This window comes from Tenrec ecaudatus, chromosome 14 (assembly GCF_050624435.1).
Source record: "Tenrec ecaudatus isolate mTenEca1 chromosome 14, mTenEca1.hap1, whole genome shotgun sequence".
NCBI classification, from domain to species: domain Eukaryota; kingdom Metazoa; phylum Chordata; class Mammalia; order Afrosoricida; family Tenrecidae; genus Tenrec; species Tenrec ecaudatus.
This window is the reverse complement of record NC_134543.1, coordinates 73,661,303-73,682,619: the sequence shown is the minus strand read 5'-3', so window position 1 is coordinate 73,682,619 and position 21,317 is coordinate 73,661,303. Positions and strand designations below refer to the sequence as shown.

Here is a 21,317-nt window from a genome sequence, read left to right as displayed (position 1 = left end):
CCCCTTGCTGGGTCGCGACGGGGTTCGGGCTTGGATAGGGAGTTTTCGCTGGAATCACCTCCAGATTCGCCCCGTCCCCACGAAAGAAAAGTATCGGGGTGGGGGTGGGGAGCGGCGCGAGAGCGCGCGCGCTTAACCCCCACACAACCACACACGCCCGCACCCGCACCCGCCCTCTACGGTTTTATTAGAAATGCAAGGGAGGTGGCGGCTCCTGGTGCAGCGGAGGCTGGAAGGTGCTGGCGAGTGAGAGGGAGCAAACTTGGGCCGCCTCGGAAGATTCCAGTGAAGTTGCCGGGGAGAGTCCTACACTTTCCCACCCGAGAAAACGCCTGGTCCGGGCCGTGCGTAATACGTGGGAATGTGAGTGCTTGACATAGCAATCGAAATGGGCTCGTAGGTAGGTAGGTGTGCACGCGCGTTTTTTAAAGTGCAAATTCCCTTCGCAAGTTCGCCTTTTCCTTTGTGAGAGGTGGGAAACAATATGGTCCGGAGCGAAACCAGTGAGTCGCTGCGTTTACTAATCTTTGCTTATGCTGCCTTCTACAGGTGTTTGGGCTGGCGGGGGTGGGGGCGTGGAGGGGGTGCTTAGCGCCACTTAAAAGATTCAAAAATCACACCAATACTTAGTTTGAGCAGGATCTCAGGGACTGCTTATCTGCGTTCATTCATTTAAGGGACGAGAAGACTTAGCGCCTTAGAAAGTAGTTCTTTTTGCAAAAAATTTTATGTCAGTGTAACTTTTGGGGAAAAATATATTACATAAGATGTATAACTTGGAAATGTTTAAGTGTCATTTCCAATTTATTAGTACTTCAGTGTGATAAAAAGGTACTCACTTTGATTTTTTAGATTTTCATACTAACCATATAACCTGCTAGACGTTTTTCAGATTGTTCACTTCCATTTTAAATTGCTTTCTCAATTTTTACTCCTTTCGTCTAGAATTGACTGACCCACATTTCTTGTGTCTATAGTCACAGAAAACTTGCAGATGTACTTTTAACTTCCACGAAATAGCATTATTGACCTGATTTGGCTTAATGCAGAATGAATTAGAACAATGCTATGTAACAATAGATGTAGTTGTCATGTGTAAGCACCATCAAAAAAATACAAACCCAAGTCAGTATGTCTTACTTCGTGGCTCTTCATACTTTAATTATTACCTGTGTTGGGGAATGGGTTATGATACATTTTTATATAAAAGAATTTTCAGAAAATTTGATGTTTTTAATCAGTTTTTGAAACTCTTCTTTCCCATTTAAACTACTTGAATGATTTTTTAAATGTAAAATAATCCCCTTAATTCTGCCACTTAATACTTATCCTAAACATTTTGAATACTGCCCCCCCCCCTTTTTAACAGGTTTGTTTGAAAGATTTAGTACTCTGATTTATTTGGAGAAAACTATTTTGTCATTGAAAGTTAGGATTTTTAAGGAATGAAGTGTTTTTTGGAATAGAAGTTATGGTGCAGTTTAGTATAATAGTTTTGTTTCATTTTATTGGGGCTTGTACAACTCTTATCACAATCCATACATACATGGGCTAATAGTTTTGTAATTAAATTTTGATTATTTGAGCAAAGTTGCTTCATGAAAACTACAAAATGTTTACTTTTTCAACATTAGCAGGGCTTTCGAAAAGTATTTTCTTTAGCATTCACTTCTAAAAGAACATAATAGCGTTTTTGTAGCTAGAGTAAGTTTTAATAGTCATATTTCATGCCAAGAAGATAATGTGGATAATGTTATAACTGACTCAAGAAACATCACATAGTATTTTGTTTTAGTAATAGTTATGTTTCTAAAACTTGAACTTATCAGTGGCATTTGTTTTGTAAAAGAACTATGAAGAAACTTTGATAAAGTAAACAACTGGTAATTTGAGTAATCAGGTTCTTATTTAAGTAAAGCTTTTGTCCATTTTACCAGGCTAAGAAAAAATCATTAGAAATTAAGAAAAACAGCTTAACACTGAAAATCTTAAATAGGAATTTTGGATTAATTGGTCTTCAGACTATGTACCTTGGTTTTTCCCTATAGACATCCTCTGACAACTCACCCTCCCAAACCAGGGCAACTTTTTTTTTGGTAAATATTATACTTAAATATAAGAATATCTTTGAAAATTCAGTTACCTTTATTTACCTGTGCACTGGCTTTGAGGGTTCCACGATAAATGAGCCATATGGTGTAGTTCATCCTTTAGTTGGAGAAGTAATCAATAAGATAGTAACTATAAAGGAGTAATTATCAGTACTGAAAAAGTGAACAAATATTTCTGGTCAGAGTCTCTGGGAATCCTTTTCAGAGGAAGAATCATTTTAATTTGGGTGCTTTTAACTGCATGTAAGTGTTTTAATGTAAGATAGTAAGCAAAGGTGGGCACTTTTTCACTGTTACAGAGGTTGACTGCCCATGCTGATTTAGATTTACAGTGAAATGAAACTTACTTAGCACTTGGTAATGTCTGTGTATTTTACTCAGTTAAAACTACTACTTGGGAAAAGAGTTATGTATAACTTTGATTTCAAGATTAAAATAGTAATATGTATCTTTAGCTAAATTCTAAAATTTTTCATAATATAATGGCAAAAGTGAATTTCCTTTTTTAAAAAATTTACAGTTTTATTATCCTTGATCATTGTTTTTACTTAACAGGTACTTTGCGATACAAGGGAGTATAAGATGTTGCTTCTTGTCTTTAAAAAAAGCATATAGCTTTGATAAGAGATTATGCCAATTTGTGAATAGGTGAATGCTAATTCCAGATGTCCATACTGATTTTGGAAATCAGTATAGGGGAGTATATTTTCATAGGTTTGGGATATAAATGAGTAAAAATGAAATTTAGCTAGTGGGTTAAGTTTTAGCTGCTAACCTTTAAGTCTGCTGATCAAGCTGGTTGCACTTATAAAGATTTACTGTTTCAGAAACCCAAGGAGCAGTTCTACTCTGGCCTATGAGGTCACTGAGTTGGAATCGACTGGATGTCAGTGGGCTTACTGACAGTGGAGTGCATTCGTGGGGTTCACAAAGGCAATGCCTGACTACTGGTGGGAAGGCTGAGGGTTCCAACCCTTCTAGAGATGCCATGGAAGACAGGCTTGATAATCTTCCTAAGACTGCAACTTTGGAAACCTGTGGAAAATTCGCCTGGCTCTCTGTCTTTGGGTCCCCCATGGGTTAGAATAGATTCTTTGGCAGCGAACAATGACCGTGGCTATGAACCAAAACCAGAGGGATGTAGAGGAAATGAAAGGTAAAAATATAAGATTATATTCATTTCACCTTTTGTGCTAAATTGAAAGATTTGGAAGAAAGTATTAATGTTAGAGTAACAGAAGGGATTGTGAAGAAATAAAAACAAAGATACTTGAATACTATTTCATAGCTGCTCTTTGACATAGAAAGCCTTGAAAAATATTTACTTGGGCTTCTGAATTATAGGTCTTGATATATTAGTTTGTTCATATTTATCCTGTTCATGTCCTCTTTGTGATCCAAAATTATTTACTTAGCTTTTCAGGACCAAGATAACACCTGTCTTTACTTAGCATTGGTGGTGCTGTTGGGTAAGGAGTGTTTGACTAACTACAAGGGTCATAATCCAAACCCAGCAGCCTCTCCAAATGGGAAGATGAGGCTGTCTGCCTCTGTAAAGATTGACAGTCTCAGAAACCCTACATAGGGTTGCTGTAAATTGGGATTGACTTGATGGCAGTGGGCTTGGGCTTATTTTGAGAACTAGTAGAAAACTATCCTATGACCCAGGACCTTGAGAGGCTCAGATTTCTACTCTTTATTGATTCGATGTCTTTATAAATTATGTAGTTAATGTAAAAATCAGGGTACTAAATAATTTGTGTTAGGTCATTTTTAAAAGTTCTATTCATGTTTAATCTTAAAATTTGTATTACAAATGTTGGCTTAGTGTCACTTCACTACTATCAAGTTTTGTCTTTAGACATGCTGTCACCTGAAGTTCAGGTAGAATACCATCTGTTGCTAATACTAGTTAGATTTTCATCTCTCTTAAGGATTTGCAAGCTGTGGCACATGAGCCAAGTCTAGCTTGCTGCTGCTATTTGCATAATGACTACATTTAGAAATGGAAAAAAATCAAAATGAATGATAACGTGAAAATTGTATGAAATTCCGATTTCAATTTCATGTCATTTTATTGCAGCACTGCCATTTTTACTCATTTGAGCTTTGTCTGTGGCTGCTTTTGTTCTGTAATGCTAGAGTTAAGTAGTTGCAACAGAGACCATATGGCCTGTGAAGCCTGTCCTATTTAGTTGCTGGCTCTTTACAGGAAAAGTTTGCCAAATCCCAATCTTCCAGCTTCTATTGATCTTTCACTTACTTGAATTCCTATTGCATATATAGTATCTTTATCTCCTTAGCTATGGTGCTTTTTGACCTTTGTTTTAATTTATGACTCCTTTTACATTGTCTTTCTATTACTAAGAAGTTGTTACTGTACTGATTATAGTTTATTTAATGAAAATATAATGGTCCCCTCCTATATAGTCTCATTGTATAGATTCTGACTCATAGTCACACTGTAGAATAGAGTGGAACTACCCTTTTGGATTTCTGAGGATGGGAGCAGAAAACTTGTTTTCTCCAGAGGAGTGCATGGTGGATTTAAACTGCTAACCTTGTGGTTAGTTTGGTCCATTGTGTTATGGTGATAATCATTTTATTAATTTAAAATTATACTTACATTTTGTGCAGTTTTGAAAATAAAGACATAACCTTGGAATGGAGGCAAGCATATCAGTAGCAGTACTGGCTTAGTGGACTTCCCTTTGTGCTCGCAGAAGCTCTGACAAAGCTTAAGCATAGTAAATACTAGCTTGATATAAATGAGATGAACTTTGGTTCTGTTTTCACCACAGAATAAGGAAATGGATTAAGAATTAGAGTATAGAGTAACTTTTAAGCCATGACTTCAGGGACATAACCTGTTGATGAAGTGAAGGTATCATAGATTAAATAAAAAGTGTAGGCAGTCGACTTGCTTGGAGTAATTTAGATCATTGGGTTACAAATATTTTCAGCAGTGGAACTGTTCAAGTAATGCTTACTTGAAATATCAAAAGTTAAAAATCAGTTAGCATAGAATTACTATTTTTTGCAGAGAGCATTTGTGGAGTTTCCCATATACTAACTACTATGGCCTGTTTTAGAAGCGTCTCTATCAAATTTTCAGGTTTACTGAAGTCAGTTTTAAGGTTAACCTTTGTGTTCATGATCAAACTATAACCCAAAAAACCCACTATCACTGGGTTGATTCCAACTTATAATGCACCTTACAGGATTTCCAAGGCTGTATACAAATCATTATGGGAGCAGATCTTTCTGAAAAACAGTTCAAAACCAGCTCAGAACCAGATCTTTCTTCTACAGAACAGCTAAAGAACACTTCAAAAACACCAACCTTTTAATTAGCAGACTAACACTTCCTCAGTGCCAGCCCAACACTTAATGCCACAAAAACCCCAAAACTGAACTAACTGCTATCCAGTTGCTAACTGACTCATAGTTGACCCTAGGACAGGGTAGATCTACCCCTGTGAGTTTTCAAGACTTGAACTCTACAGGAGCAAAAAGCCCCCATCTCTCTCCTGAGGAGCAGCTGTTGGTTTTGAACTGCTGGCCTTGCAATGTAGCAGCCCATCACTCAGCTATTATGCCACCAGGGCTCCTGTAGGTATTGAGAAGATGATCCTATAACAATATGTGGGTTTTGTTAACTAATGAATACCAGTATGACTTCAGGATTATAAAGTGGTTTATGGACTGTGTTCAGAGTCTGGGTATTGATTTCATTTATTCATTACATGTTTGTTGACCATTTATTATGAGCCATTCAGGCATGTAGTAATTCTTGATATTGGAGATGAGGAAACAAACAAACAGAATCTGAGGGACCTTTGGTGGTGTAGTGGTTATACGTTGGGCTCCTAACAACAGGGTCGGCAATGAAACTAGCAGTCACTTCACAGCAGAAAGATGAGGCTTTCTACTCCCATAGATATTTACAGTCTCAGAAACACGGGCAGTTCTACCCTGTCCTATAGGGATGCTATGAGTCAGATTTGACTCGATGGCAATGATTTTTAACAAAGTATGCCGCAGGCATTGCAAAATTTTTCTTTTCATTTACCTATTATACATTTGTAAGGACTAATTCAGCGGAATGATGATGCCAGGGTTCCTTTCACCTTTATGTATTAGGGGATTTCAAAAAGTTGGTAGAAAACATGCATTATCTTTCCATTTCATTTTCCCATGAACTTTTAAAATCCCCCCTTTTGCTCACTTAAGGAATGTTGGTGGCCGTGTGGGTCTAGGTATTGGACACAAGATTGATGGTTCAAACATACCAGCTGCTCAAAGAGGAAAATGATGAGGCTGTCTAGCCCCATAAAGATTTCCAGTCTCAAATACTGTATAGGATCACTTTGAGTTGAAATCACTGAATCTCTAGTAGCTTAATGGGTTTTGTACATTGGGCTTTTAACTCCAAGGTCAGCTGTTCAAAATCACCAGCCAATCCTTGGGAGAAAAATTAGTCTTTCATCTCTAAAGATGTAGTCTCTTAAAACCCTGAGGGGCAGTTTCTACTCTGTCATATTAGGTCCCTGGTAAGAATTGACTCTATACCAGTTATTTTGTTATTTGGATTTAACTTGATGGCAATGAATTTGGTTTGTTTTTGTACTGAAAAGAGGGTAGAAATCTTCAACTCAATAGAAAATATTTTGGAATATGATTGACTCACGGGGATTACATTGGTGAATCACTTTGCTGTCTTACATGTTAACAATTTTTAATTTGCTCATCTCACTTCAAACTTTGTGATTACTTTATAATTGAGAATTAGCAACATTAAGAAAAGTGGCTTAGTCCCTAATAAAATGTAAAAAAAAGAAAAGAGGAGAAAAAATGATTAGGGCAAAGACTATACAGATGTGCTTTATACAATTGATGTATGTATATGTATGAACTGTGATAAGAATTGTATGAGCCCCAATAAATTGTTAAAAAAAAAAGAAAAGTGGCTTATCAATGTTGTTTCACATTTAGTGCAGTTGATAACTTCAAAACTTTTTTGGAAAAATTTGCCTAAGATTGTGGGATACATGATAATCTATGGGCTTGGTTTGATCTTCTTTTTTTAGTATTTGTTTTTATTTAACTTAAAGAAGATGGAGCAATTACAAAACTCCTTTTGTGTAATTAGGTTTTGGAAGTATAATTTTCTATATTATTTATATTTTTAAAGTGCCTAGGCTTTAAGAATAAGTAAACAAGTATGAATCAATTTTGGGGTTGTCTTCATTTCTGAAAAATAGTTTTTAAAACAATACATATTAATGTTAAACTTTATACATTATAGATTGTTTTCATTCTGATAGCTTCATTTTGGGCTACATTTTATTACTTGTATACCTGTACATTTCCCCAACTTTAGAAAAAGTTTTTTGATAAATAGATTACAGCACTTTTTTAAGTAGACATGGTATACTCTTATTTTTTGTCAAAGAATTAAGAATATTTTTAGTTTAATACTTGTTAGGATTCATGCATCTTCCAAGTATTTTACTAAGTAGGTCTTTTGTGGGAAGACACTATTGTAAGCTCTTGCAATAGATTGGTGACATAATGAAAGTTTGTTTTTTTGGTGCATCTTTTATTAAATCTGGAGTATCAAATAATGAGGAAGTTGCATAGTAAACTAGAAGGTAAGAATTTAGCAATGGGGGCTTTTGGGTATTGGAAAATGTAAGTGCAAAGACAGAAGCATACTTGGTATGCTGAGGCACAGTTTAGTGTTCCTATAGCTGGAGCAAAATGAGGATGAGGACAATCGGGTGGGAGAAGAAAAATCTTTCAGTGGGTCATTAAAAGGACCTGACTTTTTTAGTGTTTGAGCTACTGGAGAGTTGGAGAAGAATGGAAGGCTCTGACTTTTATTTAAAAGTATTACCCTGATTGTTGTGATGTGAATAGATCTAGGGAGGGTAGAAAAAGAAGGAGGGACACTCACTAGTTTAGAAGACCTCAGCGTAATAGTTTAGAGCCAGAGATACTGATGAATTGGATTAGGGTTATTATGGTAAATATAATGAGAAGTAGTAAATTCTAGATATGTTTTAAAGATAGGGCTAATAGGAATTTTCCTGATTTTTAAATTACACTTTTTATTAATGAATATAACATTAAAAAGTGTAAAAGGAAAAAGTTTAAGTTCTGAATTACTAAGCCTGTACTTTTTTCATTCTAGATTTTCTGTAAGGAGCACCACCCCCCCATTTCATATTACTACATATTAATCACCCTAAAGCAAACATTGGTAATTGCATGGCCTAGTAAAATTTCTTAGGAACTTATTTATAGCGAGAACTAGATAGTGTCATTTTGACATAAAATCAATTGCAGGACAGTTTCACCCAAACAAGGAGCTCTGGATTACATGTTGGACTGGTAACCACAAGATCAGTTGGACTGGTAACCACAAGATAAGCAGTTCAAAACCACCAGTCCTGTGTGGGAGATCTGTAAGACTTTCTAGCCCTACAGAGCTTGGAAACCCATCAGTACAATGAGTTTGTTTTGTTTTCACCAATATACGAGAAGGCTTCAAAATGTTAGTGGCCAAAACACATTATCTTTTGAAGCCCTCATATATTTATTGCCAGTGATACCTATAAAGATACCTATCTAAATGTTTCCTTTAAAGAAAAATTTCTAAGAATTGTAAAGGTAAATGAGAAACTGCATTGCTGCAAACTGTTAAAAGCAGCTCTATTATATGGGAAGAAAGTAAAAAATTGGGCAAAACACTTGTCCAAACCCTAACTTTGAGTAAGTTGTTCTTTTCACCTTGGTTTGTTCATCAGTAAAAAGCATGATGTTGGATGTTAGGAGACAATGTTAGAGGAAAACCAAAACTAAACCCCAAATCAAGTTGATACCAACTCATAGCGACCGTGTAGGACAGGATAGCACTGCCCGTGTGAGTGTTTATGGGAGTAGAAAGTTCCTCCTTTCTTCTGAGTAGCATCTTATGGTTTCAAGCCATGGACTTGGCTCATCACAGCCCAGTGTGTAACCAGTTCGCCACAGGGCTCCCTAAGTTATCTGAAAGTAAAGTTATTTCAAATAGAAAAGATAGTCATGAACTGACAATCAAGTGTTGCTAGAAGAGAGTGTGATGGTGGGGCAGAAAGAAGGGGAAAGGAAATAGGAAAGATCTAGGAAGTAAAGCTATTGATAGAGGTGTACACTCATGTAAACATAATGCATAAAAATAGAGGTATTGGCCTGTGTACATATGTTTATATGGCAGTACATTGAGGAAGTGGACGGACTTTGGGCCTCCTCTGCTCAAGCCCTCCTTCAATGCAAGAACACTTTGTTCGAACAACTTGGAATTTTGTGATGTTCTCCCTCCCAATGTGATTGATTGCAATGATTGACACACACCCCACTCCCCAGGAGGATGAACAACAGAAATGTGGGTGAAGGGAGACAACAGTCTATGTATGATATGAAAACAATAATTTATAATTTATCAAAGGGTCATGTGCGGAGAGGAGCTGATACCAACCTCTCAAAAAGTAAATGGTACAAAATGCTTGATACAATTGATGTATGGAATGTTAAAAGAGCTGTAAAAGCCCCAGTAAAATTTTAATAAATAGATACAGCATAAACAAAAATGAAATGAAATCAAACGTAATTAAAGATATTGTTCATTACCAAGAAAAAACAATTTTTTTTTCTTAGTACTAAAGAAAAATTAGCTGACTATTTGTAAATGGAAGGCTATCAGTCTATTGATTTATTTAAACTTAAGGAGTTCTCAGTTTTTTGTAAACCTGAAAATACTTTTTTTCCCTACAAAGTAAGGTGTATAAGTGAACAATGTACTCTGCCATTGAATCAATTTTGACTCATACTGACTCTGAATACCACAAACAAAAAAACCCACCAATTGCTTTGAGTGTTCATTCTGACATGTATCACGGTGTTCATTTGCACATATATTGCAGACAATATCACCAGGTCCTTCCACCAAGCCACTGGGTAGGTTCAGACCACCAACGTACACCTTATAGCAACAGATTACAAATTGTGTGTGTCATCAGAGATACTGCTTTGGTGAGAGTGTTTGAAGTAGAAACCAGCTACTTCCTTTTCCAATACCCTTTCAGCCTCTAGCTTAAAGACTTATACCACAGTTTGAAAATTTGTATGGCAACTGACAACAAAAACGCAGGAGCTGATTTCAAAATTGGCAGTAGGTAGCTTGCCAGAAACATTGAAAGAAAAGACATGGATATTCTTCACTGTGTCTGATTGACGGTTTACTTTAAATTTGTGTAAAAAATCAGAAGTGTCATACAAAATTACCTTATTCTTAATTTAAACTTTAATATTCATTATTCAGAGATTGTCATTATCAAATCAATGAAGATGTGTTGAAGCCTCGTGTTACAAAACCTCAATGTAATAATAGGGGTTTCTTTATAATTGAAAAAATCTTCTAGGTTTTAGTGAGCAAATAAATATAGGTGTTGATTTCATGACCTCACTCATCTTCATCTAATTCTAAGATGATTTTATTTAAACTATAAGTGCATTTTATTTTGGGGTGTTTTCATTTCTACTCTTAACATTCCATTCCTTGAGAATACAGGATAGTTCAATATTTGGGGATAGGAAAACAAAGGTGAGTTTTATTGTGTAGTGGTCGCTAGACTTATGTTTAGAGATAAACATCTATAGAAAATATTAAAGATGTGGATTAGGCTTGTAGTTAAGATTTTACTGTAATACTCAGGTTCTTATTAAATTATATTGGTATTTTTTACTAACTAATTTATGTCTCTTCAACTGGAGAAGGAAATCTGGCGGCCTAGTGGTTATGAGTTGGGCTGCTAATTAAAACCACCAGCTACTCTGTGGGAAAAAAGTGTGACTTTTTACTGCCAAAAATAGTTGACAGCCTGAGAAACTCAAAGGGGGACTGTTTTTCTCTGTCCTATTACAAGGTTGCTATGAGTTGGCATCAACTTGATAGCAGTGAGTTTCTTTTATTTTGTCAACTGGAGAGTGAGACAACTTCTGAACCTTGAATTACTTTGAATTTTCAAAATTGTACATATCAAATAATACTAGATTCAATAAATGCTTGTTTAATAAAGAGCTGTATTTTACTATGTAACCTCATAGTGTTCACCTTATTTGGAAGTAAAAATTTCCCCAAAGCATTCACTAGATAACTTCTTTTGATGTACATTTTAGAGTTAAATCATCTGCAGTTTCTTAAAAAGGAAGCATAGACACTTATCCATAGTGTTTTCAATTTTCTCAGTTAGCTGTGAAATTATTGTTATTTCACAAACGAATTTCCCTTTTTGTTAGTGTATAACTTAGCCCTCCAGTTAGTGCGCTAATTTTCTTTTCTGTAAATAATCCATTTAAAATCATCCAATTATACTTTTATGCTGCTTAGGTAAAGAATATTAAACTTATAGCTAAATGAAAATACTTAGTTGGCCAGATATTTTTAAGTTTTACTGACTAAAAATAATAGGATTGGATGGGACTGCTCCAAGTTCCTTTACTTTGTAGTTGTTGCATGTACTGCTGCCACATAAATATTTGTAAGAAACAGATCTGATCACATTTTTAATAAATTTTCCTTAGTTTTCCATGGTTACAAAGATCAAATTAAGTAATGGAACTAGTCTTTAGTAAATACCTTGTGTTTGTTAGTCATTTCACATTTTTAAGATGATTTCGTTCTTAAATATGGTCTATTCATGATTTTTACTTGTGTTTGGTGCTCTAACACAATGTTTTAACAGACATGAACCTAATACATGTTTACTTGGTAAATATAACATTAAGTTAAGACTATAACTGAGTTGTACCATGATATAATCAACTTATGGAATATAGATACCTGAATTTTTATTTAAGAATTATAATTTTATCAAAATTAGTGGTTAAAAATTTAAAGTAAGAGTATTTCATAGTACTATCTACTTGTATAGTACTGCAGGCAGTATAATCCATTACTGTCTCATTTATCAAAATGATTAGGTTCCAATGACCAGATCATTATGTGAAGATGGAGGATAATAATATCAGATCACAAATTTGTAGATGATCACTCACTACATAAACTGCCAAATTATAACAAAATAATTGCCAAACCTATGAGAATCGTGGCCCACCCAAGTTGAGCCATAACTGTAATCAGTAAGGCCAATTCTTTTTTTTTTAAGATAAAGCATTTTTAATTAATAACTGATATTACCTGAAACATATTTATATACCACCAATTAGTAGTATCAAAAGTATTAAAATTCAAAATCCATAAGAAATCTAAAAAGAAATTTGCAGAAACACAGGAGACTTTACTGCATCTAAGCCACTCTTTAATTGCTAAATAGGCTAATTGGAATTTTAATCTAACAAATAATAAGGTGCATTATTGTATATTAACCAAGAGCTTCTCTTTTTAAAATCATTTTATCAGGGGCTCATACAACTCTTATCACAATCCATACATACATCAATTGTGTAAAGCACATTTGTACATTCATTGGCCTCCTCGTTCTCAAAGCATTTGCTCTCCACTTAAACCCCTGGCATCAGCTCCTCATTTTTTCCCCTCCCTCCCCACTCCTCCCTCCCTCATGAACCTTTGATAATTTATAAATTATTATTTTGTCATATCTTGCCCTGTTTGATGTCTCCCTTCACCCACTTTTCTGTTGTCTGTCCCCCAGGGAGGAGGTTATATGTACTTGTAATGGGTTCCCCCTTTCCGCCCTACTCTCCCTGCACCCTCCCGTTGTCACCACTCTCACCACTGGTCCTGGAAAGATCATCCACCCTGGATTACCTGTGTTTCCAGTTTCTATCTGTACCATTGGTCTAGCCAGATTTGTAAGTTAGAATTAGGATCATGATAGTGGGGTGGGGTGGGATAGCATTTAGGAACTAGAGGAAAGTTGTATGTTTCATCGTTGCTACACTGCACCCTGACTTGCTCGTCTCCCCACGACCCTTCCATGAGGGATGAAGGCCAACTCTTAACCTTGCACCTTAACACTAGTCATATATTTTGGGTCTGAGTTGAAAATAACACACACATAAACACAGTTTTGCAGTGTTTTGAAGTGTTAGGATGTTTTTGATTTACTGTCAGATAAAGAATCTCCAATGTAACATTTTCTAAAAGATGTTGCTTTTGTGTAAATAAGCTATTAAATTGTGTGTGATTTTTAAAGGTTATTTAATATTGCTGTTAGACCAAATGAAAAATTTGTCTCACAGATTTCTTACAAATATTTAGCATGATGCTATTCAAAATGTGGCTCATGAATTCTGTAGCTACTGTGAAAAATAAAATCCAGAAATCACATGATCATTTAGAAACATTTTGACACGTGTCTCTTGAGTCAGATAAAAAGTTGGGGCTTGGATTTTGTTTTATTTTTGTTTGTTGCAGCTTATAAAATTAGCATGACATTTAAAAATAAAAATTAATTGTTCATAAATTTGAAAGCATTGAGGAGCGTTGGTGGCATGGTGGGTTACATGTTGGGCTGCTAACTAGAAAGCCAGGAGTTCTAAACCACCAGCCACTCTGGGAGAAAGATGAGGCTTTCTACTCCTGTAAAGAATTGCAATCTTAGAAACCCCCAGGGTCAGTTAGTTCTACCCTTCCCTTATAGGGTGATTATGAGTTGGCATTGAATCAATGGCAGTGAGTTTGGTTTGATTTTGGGTCTAGAGAAATAGTATTATTTGTTAATTGTCCAATGTTTCTTTTCTTTATTGAATATTCTAAATTGTTTTAGGAACATAAATTTGGTAGATTTTACAGAAGTATTTAGGAACCTTTAAGAACGTGTGTATATATATATATGTGTATATGTATATATATAATATATATATATACAACTATTTTCCATTTTAGGAAACAAGGTTTAATAAAACCTGTGATAGGAACACTAATAAAAAAATCCAAGTTTTCTATTTCTTAAAAATTGTGATGAAGTTACTAAGGCCATTATAACATTTTTGTTATCACCAAACATAGCCTTCACTCACGGAAGAGAAAGGGGGAATGTATTCCTTTTTTTCTAACTCATAAGAAATAATTAGAAGGAAAATTTGGCTGATAAGGGGCTATTTCAACATTATTGAAATATTTAATTTTTACAGTTTTAAGTTTGCTTTCAGTGTTTTTGTTTTTTTTTGCTTTAAATTTTGAGGTTGTTTATAATAAACTTATGGTGATTTCTTAAAGTACGTGTAACAAAGTTATTGTATGGCGCTTTGAGTTTGTTTAATATGTATAATTCATGATTTAAGATTTGTTCTTTTTTTCTCCCTTTGTAGGAAGATGATGGATATGATTTGGAAGACCTTTCTGCACAGAAATGCGGGAAATACAAAGAACCAAATATTGTTCTGAAATTTGGGATCTGTATTTTGAGATTATTTTATTTTCAGAATGAGAGGCACATCCAGTTACATTTATAAATGTAGAGACATTAGAAGAGAGTTATGATGGCAAAAAACAGAGAGCCTCGTCCCCCATCCTATACTATCAGTGTAGTTGGACTTTCTGGGACTGAAAAAGACAAAGGTAACTGTGGAGTTGGAAAATCATGTTTGTGCAATAGATTTGTACGCTCAAAGGCAGATGAATATTATCCAGAGCATACTTCTGTGCTTAGCACAATTGACTTTGGAGGACGAGTAGTAAACAATGATCACTTTTTGTACTGGGGTGACATAACACAGAATGGTGAAGATGGAGTAGAGTGCAAAATTCATGTCATTGAACAGACAGAGTTCATTGATGACCAGACTTTCTTGCCTCATCGAAGTACGAATTTGCAACCATATATAAAACGTGCAGCTGCCACTAAATTGCAGTCAGCAGAAAAACTGATGTACATTTGTACTGATCAACTAGGCTTGGAACAAGACTTTGAACAGAAGCAAATGCCTGAAGGGAAGCTCAATGTGGATGGATTTTTATTGTGCATTGATGTAAGTCAGGGATGCAATAGGAAGTTTGATGATCAGCTTAAATTTGTGAATAACCTTTTTGTCCAGCTATCAAAATCAAAAAAGCCTGTAGTAATAGCTGCAACTAAATGTGATGAATGTGTGGATCATTATCTGAGAGAAGTTCAAGGATTTGCTTCTAACAAAAAGAATCTTCTTGTAGTGGAAACATCAGCACGATTTAATGTTAACATTGAGACTTGTTTCACTGCACTGGTACAAATGTTGGATAAAACTCGTGGCAAGCCTAAAATTATTCCCTATCTTGATGCTTATAAAACCCAGAGACAACTTGTTGTTACAGCAACAGATAAGTTTGAAAAACTTGTGCAAACTGTGAGAGATTATCATGCAACTTGGAAAACGGTTAGTAATAAATTAAAAAATCATCCTGACTATGAAGAATATATCAACTTAGAGGGAACAAAAAAGGCTAGAAATACATTTTCAAAACATATAGAACAACTTAAACAAGAACATATAAGAAAAAGAAGAGAAGAATATATAAATACTTTACCAAGAGCTTTTAACACACTTTTGCCAAATCTAGATGAGATTGAACATTTGAATTGGTCAGAAGCTTTGAAGCTAATGGAAAAGAGAGCAGATTTCCATCTATGTTTTGTGGTGCTAGAAAAAACACCGTGGGATGAAACTGACCACATAGACAAAATTAATGATAGACGAATTCCATTTGATCTCCTGAGCACTTTAGAAGCTGAAAAAGTCTATCAGAACCACGTACAACATCTAATATCAGAGAAGAGAAGGGTAGAAATGAAGGAAAAATTCAAAAAGACTTTGGAAAAAATCCCGTTCATTTCACCTGGGCAGCCATGGGAGGAAGTTATGTGCTTTGTTATGGAGGATGAAGCCTTTAAATATATCACTGAGGCTGATAGCAAAGAAGTATATGGTAGGCATCAGCGAGAAATAGTTGAAAAAGCCAAAGAAGAGTTTCAGGAAATGCTTTTTGAGCATTCTGAACTTTTTTACGATTTAGATCTTAATGCAACACCTAGTTCAGACAAAATGAGTGAAATTCATACAGTTCTGAGTGAAGAACCACGATACAAAGCTTTACAGAAACTTGCACCTGATCGGGAATCTCTTCTCCTTAAGCACATAGGGTTTGTTTATCACCCCACTAAAGAAACGTGTCTTAGTGGCCAAAATTGTACAGACATTAAAGTGGAGCAGTTACTTGCCAGTAGTCTTTTGCAGTTGGATCATGGCCGCTTACGGTTGTATCATGATAGTACCAATATAGATAAAGTCAACCTTTTCATTTTAGGAAAAGACGGCCTTGCCCAAGAACTAGCAAATGAGATAAGGACTCAATCTACTGATGATGAGTATGCCTTAGATGGAAAAATTTATGAACTTGATCTTCGACCACTTGATGCCAAATCGCCTTACCTTTCAAGTCAATTGTGGAATACTGCCTTTAAGCCACATGGGTGCTTCTGTGTATTTAATTCTATTGAGTCACTGAATTTTCTTGGGGAGTTTATTGGAAAACTAAGAACTGAAGCTTCTCAGATCAGAAAAGATAAGTACATGGCTAATCTTCCATTTACGTTAATTCTGGCTAACCAGAGAGATTCCATTAGTAAGAACCTACCAATTCTCAGGCACCAAGGGCAGCAGTTGGCAAATAAATTACAGTGTCCTTTTGTAGATGTACCTGCTGGTACATACCCTCGTAAATTTAATGAAACCCAAATAAAGCAAGCTCTAAGAGGCGTATTGGATTCAGTTAAACACAATTTAGACGTGGTGAGCCCAGTTCCCACCAATAAGGATGTATCAGAAGCTGACTTGAGAATTGTCATGTGTGCCATGTGTGGTGATCCGTTTAGTGTGGATCTTATTCTTTCACCTTTCCTTGATTCTCATTCTTGTAGTGCTGCTCAAGCTGAACAGAATAATTCCCTGATGCTTGATAAAATCATTGGTGAAAAAAGGAGACGAATACAGATCACAATATTATCTTACCATTCTTCAATTGGAGTAAGGAAAGATGAACTGGTTCATGGGTATATATTAGTTTACTCTGCCAAACGGAAAGCATCAATGGGAATGCTACGAGCATTTCTGTCGGAAGTTCAAGACACCATTCCTGTACAGCTGGTTGCAGTTACTGATAGCCAAGCAGATTTCTTTGAAAATGAGGCCATCAAGGAGTTAATGACTGAGGGAGAACACATAGCAACAGAGATCACAGCAAAATTTACAGCATTGTATTCTTTATCTCAGTATCATAGGCAAACTGAGGTCTTCACTCTGTTTTTCAGCGATGTTCTAGAGAAAAAAAATATGATAGAAAATTCCTATTTAGCTGATAATGCAAGAGAATCGACACATCCAAGTGAGGATGTTTTTCTACCATCTCCCAGAGACTGTTTTCCCTATAACAACTACCCCGATTCAGATGATGACACAGAAGCACCTCCTCCATATAGCCCAATTGGGGATGATGTACAGTTGCTCCCAACAACTAGTGATCGATCCAGGTACAGATTGGATTTGGAAGGAAATGAATATCCTATTCATAGCACCCCAAATTGTCATGACCATGAACGCAACCATAAAGTGCCTCCACCCATTAAACCTAAACCAGTTGTACCTAAGACAAATGTAAAGAAACTGGATCCAAACCTTTTGAAAACAATTGAAGCTGGTATTGGTAAAAATCCAAGAAAACAGACTTCCCGGGTGCCATTGGCACATCCTGAAGATATGGATCCTTCAGATAACTATGCGGAACCCATTGACACAATTTTCAAACAGAAGGGCTATATATCTGATGAGATTTATGTTGTCCCAGATGATAGTCAGAATCGCACTATTAAAATACGAAACTCATTTGTAAGTAATACCCAAGGAGATGAAGAAAACGGATTTTCTGATAGAACCTCAAAAAGTCATGGTGAACGGAGGCCTTCAAAATACAAATATAAATCTAAAACCTTGTTTAGTAAAGCCAAGTCATACTATAGAAGAACACATTCAGATGCAAGTGATGATGAGGCTTTCACCACTTCTAAAACAAAAAGAAAAGGAAGGCATCGTGGAAGTGAAGAAGATCCACTTCTTTCTCCTGTTGAAACTTGGAAAGGTGGTATTGATAATCCTGCAATCACTTCAGACCAAGAGTTAGATGATAAGAAAATGAAGAAGAAAACCCACAAAGGAAAAGAAGATAAGAAGGTAAGCTTGATATATAAACTGATGTTTATAAAGATGTTTTTGATTTTGCCTTTTAAAAAATGTTTTTTGTCTATGCGTTGTTTTTTCTAAGAAAATGGATTAACAGTGAGAGCTAAAACTCAATTCTAATTTGTTGAGATTAGTTAGCTCTTTTTGAATTAAGTAGTTATTTTGTAGTAACAGATTCCTGGCTTTTGTTTGCTTGTTCTTTATCTAATTTAAACTAGAAGCTTGATTTCACATTTAGCATCAAATCTGAGTTGTACATGTTTATTTTGTTTACTGAAATCAGGATGCATTATTTTTTTCCTATTTGTCTATCGGCATTTTTTGCCTGTCCTTTTCTTAGGTCTTCCAAGTTTGTGGTGTTTATATTATTGGTTATACCTGCTTTACTTGAGATTAATAATTGCAGTAAAACCATAATTTATGGTCCTATAATCACAACTTTTCCAGGCATCATTTTTGTAAGGCGCGCCTAATACTAATTAAAAGCATGTGAAAGGGTTTCTAAAATTTGTAGACTTCTGATCCAAGAGGTAGTTTTCATCTTTCAGTTTTTAATTTTCAATACTCATTTTTATGATGGATATGTATGTATATGTGCTTAATGAATACATATTAAAGTTATATTTAAGAATTTTTCATCCTTTTCAAAGTGATACTTCAGTAATTTCACTTCTGCCTTTTGGAACAGAATTGTACACAAGATTTTAATTCTAGGATACTTTAAAAGAATATTTTTTTAATTCATCATTGATAATTTCTTCATCTAGTCTTTATCTTATAAATTATCCATCTTTGTTAAAGCTACTTGTTTGTCACATTATTTGAGATTATTACAGATAATCTAATTGGGTAGCTATTCTAGTTTTCCTACATAAGACAGGTTTCATGTATATAGCAAGTGTATATACTATTATGGTTGAATAGATTCCATTTGTCTTTTTTTTTTTTTTAACAATTTATTGGGGCTCATACAATACATTTATTTGTCTTAAGTTGCAATGTTTCCTTTTATATTATCTGTTTTCTTAAGTATAGGTATTTTCTTCATGTCACTTTAAGAAGACTTACCTAGATTAATTGCAGATTTTAAATTAAGTCTTGGGCAATATTTCTCACTAGCCTGTGATGTAGTAGGTTGTGCATTGATCTGTTAACCGAGGTTAACAGTTCTAAATCACTAGTTGCTCTGCGGGAGAAAGATGAGGCTTTCCACTTTCATAAAGATTGGTGATTTTGGAAACCCACAGGGGCAATTCTGCTCTGTCTTATGAGCCACAATTGACTCAGAGGCAATGAAAGTCCCATCTACATATGTTTCTTTCCACTGTCAGAAGACTTCAGTATTTTTGTCTATATATTTATGATATTCAAATTTAAACTTAACAGCAAGAAAGCAATCATAGTCATTTAAATTGCTTTTGTTGTGGATGGTGGTATTATCTCCATGTCTGATCGCAAGCGTACTTAATTGTTTTGGTAACATTTTATTTAATTGTAAGACTAATAAAAGGAACAATATTTACCCTTTACCCAGTTTTACTAATAGCTTGAATTTGACCCCCATTTGCTTCATTAGTGTTTTTGTATATGTGTGTTTATTGACATTTTTGTCAGCCTTTTGAGAATAAGTTAGAGACATTGAACTTCCCCCCCCCAAATACTTCATTACTCAAGAACAAGAAAGTTCTACTACATTCCATTACATAGCCACATGACAGTTAGTCATAATTAGAAAATATAAATATGTTACTTACGTTAGAGCAGCGATTCTCAACCTGTGGGTCGCAACCTCTTTGGGGATCAAATGACCCTTTCACAGGGGTGACCGATACTTAACAGTAGCAAAATAACAGTTATGAAGTAGTAAAAAAATAATTTTATCGTGGGGGGGGGTCACCAAAACCCAGGGAACTGTATTAAAGGGTCTCAGCATTAGGAAGATTGAGAACCACTGTGTTAAAGGGGCAGAGGAAAAAAGAGGAAGGCTCTCAAAATGGATTGAGTGGGGGCCACAATGGGCTTATGCATAAGAACAATTGTGTGAAAGGTGCAGGACCGGACAGTGTTTAATTCTGTGCATAAGGTCTCTGAGTCAAAACCAATTTGATGGCACCAAACACCATTATTTAATGCCTAAACCTTGTTCAAGTTTGTATGTGTTTCCAGTAATATCATTTAGATGGTTTTTATTTATTGTAAAAGTTTGCGGCGCCACTTAGGTTCCTATTTTAACAATTTTGATACAAGTTACTTAATGATACTGGTTACATTTTTCATAATCATCATCCTCATTCATTCCATTCTGATTGTATCACTTCCAGTACTCTAGTTTCCTTGGTTCCTTACAGTTTTTATCTTTGCTTAAAGAGTAAATTTTGACAATTTGTTTACCTATAGGAGCTTTTTGAAGGAGCTCATTACTTGTGAGTCATACTCTTTATTTTATAAGCCAACCTGTTATTTTGTTAGAAGGCAATCTCAAAGATAATTTAGATTTAATGTTTAGAGTGTCTCCACTAAGTCTCCATTAAGTTCAGTAAGTCTGCCTGCTTAAGAATTTGAATTCTGTTGCACATTTTTTCTTAGTTGGTAATGGTAGTTACATACTATCTAGCTCTTCTGGTTTCAGGCTAGATACAGCTATGGTTCTTATAGACTGTTAGTCCTATAGGAGACTTTCATTTTCTTCTTTCCCTTTTGTTTCTGACAAAGAAAGAGACCAGTAATTGTATCCTAGATGGCCTCTTGCAAACTCTTAGACTTCAAACACTACTCAACACTTTGGGATGATGAACATGAACTTTATGCTGAGTTGTCCTAAGAGACTGTGTTCCTAAACCTTTAAACCCAAAGAGCCAGTCTTGTGAAGTACTTGGGTATGTGTAACAAGTTGTGTTCCTTATGTAGTTTATTGTATATATGATTGTGTATGCATGTGTACACATACCTGTGTGCATCTGTTCATTG

The 21,317-nt window shown here is 35.3% G+C and overlaps 1 protein-coding gene across 5 annotated transcripts in view; it reads left to right on the top strand.

Annotated features, from left to right (window-relative positions):
- ARHGAP5 (Rho GTPase activating protein 5) overlaps positions 1-21,317 on the top strand; it is a 68,252-nt gene that overhangs the window by 1,590 nt on the left and 45,345 nt on the right. For all 5 annotated transcript variants that reach the window (XM_075531770.1, XM_075531767.1, XM_075531768.1 and 2 more), the window contains exon 2: positions 14,451-18,341. In XM_075531770.1, the coding sequence (XP_075387885.1) occupies positions 14,619-18,341 (3,723 nt within the window). In that variant the 5' untranslated portion in view covers positions 14,451-14,618. The remainder of the gene's footprint in view (positions 1-14,450; positions 18,342-21,317) is intronic.